Consider the following 9,632-nt stretch of genomic DNA (forward strand, 5'->3'; position numbering starts at 1 on the left):
GTTGAGACTTGATCAATAAGGCCTTGTACAACATCTTTGTATGTCATCATTATCGTCACTATGGATTGAAAATAATATAAAAATTTAATAAGAAAAGGAGCCAGAAAGAAACACTCATATTTATTATCGAGTATGTTCATTTCTACACGGCATGAGTATTTTGCTTCTAAATATGATGAAATTTTGTACAAACAAGGAATACCTGGTGACAGATAAAAGAATGGCTTAATTTTGTAATTGAAAACTTCATTAGAATCATATAATCTGTAGAGATAACACACTGCAAAACTACCAGTCTTTTGACTTTTTTCTTTTATCTTCTTGGAAGAATATCAGAAAATGAAAAATCATGGAAGGGAGGACCTGCAACAAGGGGAAATACAAAGATAAATATCAAACTCAAAGCAAATACTGTCAAGCTAAAATAAACGAGTAAATGGATGAACAATGGCAAGACAGTACACTAGATTAGCATCTAGTCACCAATAACATTCTGTTTTTGAGTTCTGTGTGGACTAGTAAACGAAGCAGGCATGTAGTTGGATCAGAATTGAATTTAACGAACAAACCATGCTATAGAACAGTGCAGAATAAAGTAGGGGAAATAACATGTAGCTATTTTTGTAAAATGAAATCATTTGACCATCTTTAAAATCTTCTTTTTTCTTTTCTTTTTTTTTTTTTTTTTTTCGTGGTTTTGTTTTGAGTTTCAATTAGTAGTGGCATATGACTAGGATTAGTGCAGATCTAAAAAAAGTAATCCCCATGTTAAGGAGTAATCTGAGCAAACTTTCAGAACAATTGCTCACAATTTCTAGATTACTATTATTGTTTTCCTCATTTTAAAAGAGAAAAAGAGATCATATAAAGGACTGTGGACCTTCTTGTTCACCGAGAATGTAAAATGGAATATGTGCAATCATCTTCTTGGCTCCATCACTCCACTTTACAGTTCCTGGGTTCTGTGTGTGTCCATCTGAAGGTCGTGAAGGCCCCAACACAGACAAAGACATTGCAGGTTCATTCATTAAACCCAAATAATCACGAGCACACCTCCAAACTCTTACGTCTGAGATTCGAGAACGAGCAACCTGAGGACAAAAACCAATTTAACTACCTTCAGAAAATATCCAACTGTATTACATACTAAGCAATGCTTTCCTCTCACACTCTATCTTCCATATACAAACAAATTCAATTCAGGCAATGAAAATTGAAACAGATTTCAAAAACATAATTCTGATGAGTAATCATTTGCGCTCAAAATTTATATACAAACCTTTCCCAATGATACACGTGCCGTAGGTAGTAATTCACGGTGGTATGTAGCCAGCTTTGCAATAGCTGTGACAACAAAACATAGTAGCCTCGACTGTGACAACTTTCTAAAGGTTTGGCTACTGGCGCCAAAGGCTGACTCCTGCCTCAGTCCTAGACGGCTTCACAAGCGAACCCAAAAAAATAAAGAAAAGAAGATAAAGAGTTAATGGTCAACATTTAGAATATACATAAACAGACCCCACCCCCACACCCCCCCCCCCCCCCCCCCCCTAACAAAAAAAAATAAAAAATAAAAAATAAAAAATAAAAAAGAAGAGAGACAAAGAGCAATAAGTCATACCTAGATGACAGATTTTCATACAAGAGCAGTTCTAAACCCTCGAAAAGTTCACGCGCTGCATCTTTGTGGGATGCACCTCCACCACCATGCTCCCCTATAGCCCAACACAATTGTAAGGCCAACTCTTCCTATAGGAAAACAATAATTAAGAAGATTTCTTCAACCCAGTTATAGCGCCTATCCACCTTGACTCACTAGGAGGTAAATAACAAACCTTTTCAGGGCCATCATAAGCTTCCCCAAGCCTGTCCATTATAGGCTTCTGCATGAATTTCAAATAATTTTAATCACTTACCATGAAGAAAAGTACAAAACTCCCATTAAAAGAACAAATAAATAAATAAACATAGTAAAAATGAAGCATAAGTCTTTACTGGGTTCTTTCTTCTAATTCAAGAATGCTATAAACTGAGCCAATGAATTCTTTTGTCCCTTACCAATTGGGACAGGGCCAAGGTGCATGAACATATTGCAGAATCTTAAGATGGGTCTTACTGCTAAATACGATAAAGACAGAGCCTCTGTTTTGGCAAATAAAATTACATGTACCTCCAAGACTGTGTAGCATTGAAAAAATATCATTCATTGAATATCCTCTACCAGAAAACTTTGTCAAATAACCAATCACTATTTTGTTTCAAATCATGCAAATTTCAGCTTTTTGCTCTCATAATTGTGTTTGACCTCAGCAGCCTTGTAATGTTTTTCTGATAACTCAAAATGTGCCATACAATTGAAATATAATTGGTGGAATTTGGTGCAATGATGGGCAGAAAACAAATAGAATATCTTTTAAGGGATGATACCTTCAGAAGTGCAATAAAATTTGGCGAACGCTGAAATGCAGCAAGCATGAATTCTAAAAGCCTCTTGCGAACCTACAGAAATACACAACTCATTATAAATATAACTTTCACCATTCTCCAAATTTTACATGAGCTGTAGTTTATCTGACAATTATCAAGCATCAAGGATACTCAAAATTAAGATCATATAATAAACTCAGAATGAAACTGACCAAGAATCTTTACAAAATAAAATACCTCAAAAGAAAAGTTTTTGTCTGGAAATATAGTGGAATTTCTAGTCATAAGTAACGGAATCAATGCACAGATTAAAGCTGAAAAAGACAAAAAGGAAAATGGAAAAGGAGAATCAGAATCAATGGATATATCTTCTCTTCTAAATAAGCATTCTGCAGGGAATAAAAAATTATATTTTACACCAAAGAAAAGTGAGATTGAAAGTTCTGTTAACGCACAATCATTGACATCTCGCAATGCTATGGAGAAATACATATCAAGAAAACGTGGTGCCATATGGAGTACATATTTTAGCCTATCAGACTGAGGGGTATTAATTGCAGTCTGTATTGCTGCAGTCATCCCAGGGGAGGTCCAGTGGCGTTCCTGAAAGAAAACATAAATTCATATGTCACTGACCTTCCTGCAGAATTCCAGTTCCAGCAAAAGCTTTTGTTGAATTATTATCCTATTGCTTTAGAAAGAGGTAGATATTTTTGTTCAAATACACTGGTGATCTACGAAAGCATAAGCATTAGCTTGTACTTAACATAACCAAAAGAAAACCAAGAGTATACAAGAGCCTGTTAACAATGTTATCTATTTCTTACCATCACGAAATTAATAAGCTGCCAAAATCGTGAAAAAGTTTAAATTTGAGACAACAAGCATAGCTCAATATATTAATAAACTAAATGCAAATAAAGAAAGCAGAAATGTTCAACTTTGCCCAGTTAAAATGGCAATATAAGACAAAAGGTATATCAAGATTGCTTGAAATGCTTCTTTGCTATATGAAGAATTGAATTTTCATTTTAGTTCTTAAAAAGCAAAACGCTGTTATTAGGAACAGTTCTTTGCAATCAAGAGATTGTGGCACACTAAAATATGCAAAAAGGGAAAAGATAAATGGCACCATACAGCAAGGCCATCGTTTTCATCCTTTAGAAGGTCAAGGAACAAAGGATCTGCAACATCTATAGTACCGCTGTCCTCAGATTCAGAGTCACCTCCTCCATCTCCTATTGTTGATCCAGTATAAGCTTCATCCATGAGTGCAAGAAGCATCTGTAACCACCAACTATAAGTATCCTTATGGAGATCCAGTATAAAGTATTGGTGAAATACATGCAAATGGCAAAAGCATAAATAATAACCTCAGGAGCGGTACTCTTCTGCATTGTAGCTATGCTGTTTCCAACTAATGAACCTGAGCTCCGCTCTACCTTTTCCAATGCCACTACCAAAACTGGTGCAGTTTGGGGAAAAAAACAAAGGTCAAACCACAACTTTTCATAAAGAAAGTATGAAGAATCTGAAACTAGTTTCCAATACATATCCATCTATAATGAACAAACATAAATTCTAAAAATGATGGATAAGCCACATGCCTTTTTTCATGCTCTTTTGTCATCATCAAGTGAGCATATAGAAATAGCATCAAATGCTTCTTGAGTTCAAATGTAACATATCAACTCATAAACCATGGACAACAAACAGTAATATTTAAGCAGGAACAATTGGAATAAAAGTTTATGAAGGTAAAATGAGACGGAAATTGTCCCAAGAACTTGGAACGCTAAATAGATTGATAGAAGTAGAAGCCAAATAAGCAAAAACTAACTTGGCAAGTCCACTAATGACGGAAATAGAGGAAGAAATGATCCCGGAGACATCAACGCTGGTAAAACCTTCATAAATGACTTCTCTAATCTGTGAGAAAAATATGAGAAACAGGAATTAGTGGCTGAAGTTAAAGCAATTAGTGGCTGAAGTTAAAGCAACTTTGACGAGATGTCTGAAAATGAGAAAATACTTTGATATCAAGATCCAAGAATCATAACATGTATGTATTATTACAGCAGACATCTGAATGGTAGAACTATCAGTTTTACTCCATGAGAAACTGAAATAATTTTCAGTAATTGCTCATTATGCAGCATAGGAGACATGATTTTGTGATGATAGCTCAACATATGGATGTTAAGGCATAAGAAAAGCGGTCATATGCAGAAATTAACATACAAAGACACACAGCTGTTTTGTAAAAAATAAATAAATAAATAAATAAATAAAAAATGAAAGATTTTGAATTTCTCCACTAGATCCAAAATAGACGAGACCTCAGAAACTTACTTTTCTCCATTCCATGCAATCAGCTTTAGCAACAATGGAAAGAACTGCATAGACATTATTATCATTAGTCAAGGGCACACAATATAGAACTATTTTATTTTATTTATTTTATTTTATTTTATATATATATATATTTTTTTTTTTTTATGCATGTGTGTGTGTGTGTGATTACTATTTTAAAATTGAAAAGTTGCAAGTTGTTATTCACATGGAAAGAAAGAACATATTCTGATTCAACTTACAAGAGGGATTAATTGCAATGACCTTGTTACTATCAATACTTGCACAAATTTTTTAAGTGTATTTTATTGAACATTATTAGCAAGATGCTGTATTTATCTTTTTATCTCAATAGCTCTGGAGAGAAACATAGGTAGGAATACATCATGGCCATTATTTATGATTCAGACCACAGAATTATGACTATGGGCTTCATTATCATTTAAACCGCACAGATATAGGAGCTCCATGTTAATATTTCCAGTCATCTGTTATGTATTTGTAGGTATCTAAGCCATGCATGTTACCATTGACAAGCAAATTTACAGGATATGTCTTAAGGATAATTATATAACCACTTAAAACATACAAACAAAATTGCCTTCAATATCCTTAGCACTTTTAATACATTTGACTTCTTCAAGACATTATTACAATTTACGACTCTCCTATCAACTGAAAATACTTGTCAATCTCAATTCCATACCTGAGGCAGCAAGGTAGGGAATGAAGTTATAAGTTTCTTTTTGTTCACGTTCAGAAAGTCGAGGGTTGCTTCTGCAACAACAGGATCTGCAAACTCACTGCAACAAGATTAAAAATAAAAATACAATGAAAATAATTGCAATGACCATCATGCTTGTTGTGAGCTAGTTAAAGGAATAGGAGGATAACTGATGTAAGGACATACAAGAAGAAAAAATAAATAAAAAAATAAGCAGTTGGCTACTTTATAGTGTGATATTTATACATAAATAAAAAAATAAGCAGTTGGCTACTTTATAGTGTGATATTTATACATTACCGGCTCAAGCACGAACGGAAAAATGTCCTTAGATTGGGATCGGCATCATGAAGAACACACTCTCCGAAATCAAGGTAAAATTGAAGGATGGCCTAACAGTGAAGGGACAGAAAATGTAAGCAGTTGGCTAAACTACAAAAGGCAAGCTTGTGACAATGCTAAAGAATGGTTTTGAACATTATTCTACGACTAACAACAAAGAAGCTTAAATAATCCTGTGGACGACGTCTGGCGAAAAAAATTGGTTATATATACTTCTTGTGTGGTTTCACTAAGATTCAAAAATTGACCTTGAGACAAAGAAGCCATCTTAACCAAGTTATTTTCCAACTTTGCGTTGCTAGTATTAAAATTTAAGCTTTGGTCTTTGCATTACAAAGCCATAAAAATAAACCAACTGCTTACTCTAAAATACTGCTTCCTTCAACGTTTGTAGCCAATATTAAACAAATTAACAATATCAAATATCACATGGAATACAGAGATTAAATTAAGGAAAATTAAATCGAACCAGTAAGAGAAGGCCATTGGAGGTTCGAGATTGAGACAGAGAGGCAACGGAGCGTTGAAACAGCCTGTTAATCTGCGGATAAATCCTAGCTATCAAATCCTCTGAATTCTCAGCTTTACACAATTCATGAAGCCTCTTCACCTAATCATTCAAACATACACAAAACAAAATTTGATATTTTTTGAAATACAAATATATATATATATATATACATACTTATATGAGTATAGATTTTCCATATTTTAGGATACTCAATTTTTCAAAATTTGCTCCCTTTTTGAAACAAATTTGCATTTTCTTTTTTTGGTTTCTCGGCAACCATACAGAAAGCTAAAGAAGAGAGAAAGAGAGAGAGAGAGAGACTGACGGATGCGAGAAGAGAGGGATCAGAAGCAGGATCATTAGCGATATTGGAGTCTCTGGTACTCATGGATAAGGTTCTCAGGTAGAAATCCCAGTCGCGGCTTCCACCTTCCATTTTTTCTTTTTTCTTTTTTTTTTGGTCCAATTTTCTTGCTTTCCGAACACAAACAAATCTATATCCCTTTTTTTTTTTTGGTTGCTTTCGCGCTACAAATCCAAGTGTTTTCTTCTTTTCGTTCACCAAATGGAAATTTCACGCCATAAAAGAAAATTTTTAAAATAAAAAAAATTCACTCCAAACTGGAGTCGGAGAGAGTAGGAGGGAGGAGAAGATTCGATCCGAGTACGAGCACGTGTAAAGAACTTGTCTTTCCTAGGATTGCCATGACGACAGCAAGCTAAAACGCCGTCGTATGTAGCTTTCCACTTTCCCTATTCATCGTTGTATTTTAGTGTCCGGAGCTTTTTCTCTGTTTAGAGGTTGAAAACTCTTTAACAAAATAAAAAATATTTGATGGAAAAAAAAAATTAATCTCTTTTAAAAATATTTAAATTTTATATGTTTTAGAATTTTTTTTTAATTTATATAGAAATTTATTAAGAATTTAATCCAGTTTAAAGAATATTTAATATATGTTTTTTATTTACAATTAAATATTTATTAATTTTTTTTTAAAAAAATTTATTATATAAAATTTTAAAATTAAAACCTTGTTTTTATTAGCTATATTAATACTCTCCTCTTTTAATTAATGTTTTGCATATAATTCATGTCCAAAAAAAAAAAAATTTCTCATACGGTGAATCGAAACAAGTCACCGTTTAATTCAAAAATCCATTCATTTTAAAGAAGAAAAAAAAAATCATTATTTGTTCCTTATTTAATAGAAATTATCATAATTATTTTTATCAATTTAAACCGATTTTAAAGGGAAAAAGAAATAATTTCATGAACTGATTGAAAATTAAAAAAGAGAACAAATCAACGAAATTTTTTGACCCAAAGTAAGAAAATAAAAAAAAATAAAAAAGTAAAAAGAGAGCCTTTTTTATAGCAAGTATGTTAAACATTAATATATAATATTACAACCTTAAGATCAAGAAAACAATCTATCCCTGGAGCAATCCTCAGGAGCAAACTGAAGCTCTTGAAGATTCAAATCATAAATAAACCTTGTATTCTGTTGCTGCCACGCACCGATCAAAGTTGGCCCTGTAAACGGCAGCAAAGCCACGCAGAAATACCTCATCCTGTAGTTCTGAACATACATAAACTGAGGTTGCACTACCATATCAGCACCTTCAAAATGGAATGTCAAACCAGCATAATGACTAAAACCCCTCCTCTGTTTGTAACACAGTTCAAACCCTTCTGAAGAATTCACAACCCTCTCCAACCCAAACCGAACAAAATGATTCTGAAACTCTCTCATCACCACTCCATATGGTTCCCGCTCCATATTCGTCACTGTACATCCACTGTCAATGACAACACCACCACTACCATTCTGTTTGAGTGAAAAAGCACCCGGTGGAAATCCCAAACGGTGTCCTGCAACACTTATATCTAACAAATTCAAGAAATAATGAGAAGACCTGTTCATACGTACGAATGGTGTCCTTTTGAGATTTGGAATGATCTGTATGTCTTCGCCGAATCTAAGAACACTGTTTTGCGTCATTGAACTTGGCAAACAATAAGAGAAACGCTTATTGATGAGGTTTCTCAACTGGCTTGGTAAAGAATCTGGATATGGGCCTAAACCCAATATTCCTGAAATGCGTCCAGTGCCACTGAATGTGAAATTCTGGTTGTCATTTGAGCAGCCGAACACTATGTTTCCTACAGATCTTGTTTGATTGCTATTGAAAGGGAATGCGAATGTTTCGACCGAGGCCAAACCTTTCGTGACTGACCCACCTCCGTATCTTTGATTGTATACACATTCATTTTTGACACATTGATAAAGCTGTCTGCATATTGGATGTGCACAGGGGAGTTTTCTGTATGTGGCTGAAGTGTTTGGAATGAAAATGGGTGGGTCTGTTTGGTTGAAACAGTTAATGCAAGGTCTGCATTGTGTCCATATAAGGTGGCTTCCGGTGTCCATTAGTAATGTTTGAGGCCTTTTTGGTGTTCCAATAAATACTTGAACTGAATAGAAAAGGCTGTGGATATACATTTTCAGATAAATGTTTTCTGGGTAGAAAGTAGAAATCTGATTGGCTGTTGATAGAAGACCAACATATTTAGCTCTGGCTTTTGAGAGTTCAACCATTCTCTGAATTCTCTCATGTTGGGTTAGTTTTCCAGGATAGAAAGGTGAGTCCGGCGAGTCACTGGGAATGAGTTTTAGGCTGAAACCAGTTGGTTTGGAGGTGTTGTAAGAGACAAGGCTCAGAGAAAGGAGTAGAAGAAACACAGAAGCTATGCAAATTCGAAGCAGGACCATTTTTTTGGAAATATATGGAAAAATGGAAATGAGAGAAATGGTGAAGCTCTATCTCTCCCTACCTATATATGTATATAATTGCCATTACTATTACTGAGAAAATCTTTTTCCCAGAAAAAATCACAAATTGAATAGACTAATTTTAACCAGGATCTTGATCATTAGGTGCAAATTAATTACTAGACAATTTAATGGGCGTTAAAGATAAAGATCAAGCATGCTTTAACTGAAGGGATAAGAGATAAAGCCCGTTAATTTCTTTATCAAATGGAAAAAAAGCTATATGAATCATAATCAACTGCACTTGTATTCTGTATTTATCAAATACTTTTTTATTTTATTCATGAGTAAGATTTTAACTAATTACTATATGCTTGAAGAAGCTTTCAGGTGAATAAGATTTTGCCTTAGGCTTAAATCCACATAAAAATATTAGTATATATATGGCTTTGGTAATTTAATGTGAACCCATTAAATGAAATGACATGAAAACAAATCTCAG

The 9,632-nt window shown here is 33.9% G+C and overlaps 2 protein-coding genes across 2 annotated transcripts; both read right to left on the bottom strand.

Annotated features, from left to right (window-relative positions):
* Positions 1–103: 103 nt before the first annotated feature.
* Positions 104–7,140, bottom strand: LOC107432103 (uncharacterized). The gene is made up of 16 exons (XM_016043175.4): positions 6,682–7,140; positions 6,315–6,455; positions 5,804–5,895; positions 5,486–5,582; positions 4,780–4,823; positions 4,268–4,356; positions 3,801–3,892; positions 3,565–3,711; positions 2,883–3,030; positions 2,665–2,741; positions 2,428–2,499; positions 1,836–1,883; positions 1,622–1,749; positions 1,280–1,439; positions 881–1,091; positions 104–363 (listed from the first exon to the last, which is right to left on the bottom strand). Exons 1-16 carry the CDS (start codon positions 6,790–6,792, stop codon positions 314–316), a joined length of 1,707 nt encoding a protein of 568 aa, XP_015898661.3. The 5' UTR covers positions 6,793–7,140; the 3' UTR covers positions 104–313.
* A 634-nt stretch (positions 7,141–7,774) lies between these two features.
* On the bottom strand, positions 7,775–9,130 carry LOC107432149 (aspartic proteinase nepenthesin-2-like). Its single transcript, XM_016043227.3, has one exon. The coding sequence runs from the start codon at positions 9,128–9,130 to the stop codon at positions 7,775–7,777; it is 1,356 nt and encodes a 451-aa protein (XP_015898713.3).
* Between the last annotated feature and the right edge of the window lie 502 nt (positions 9,131–9,632).

Source organism: Ziziphus jujuba, chromosome 1 (assembly GCF_031755915.1).
Source record: "Ziziphus jujuba cultivar Dongzao chromosome 1, ASM3175591v1".
Lineage (NCBI taxonomy): Eukaryota > Viridiplantae > Streptophyta > Magnoliopsida > Rosales > Rhamnaceae > Ziziphus > Ziziphus jujuba.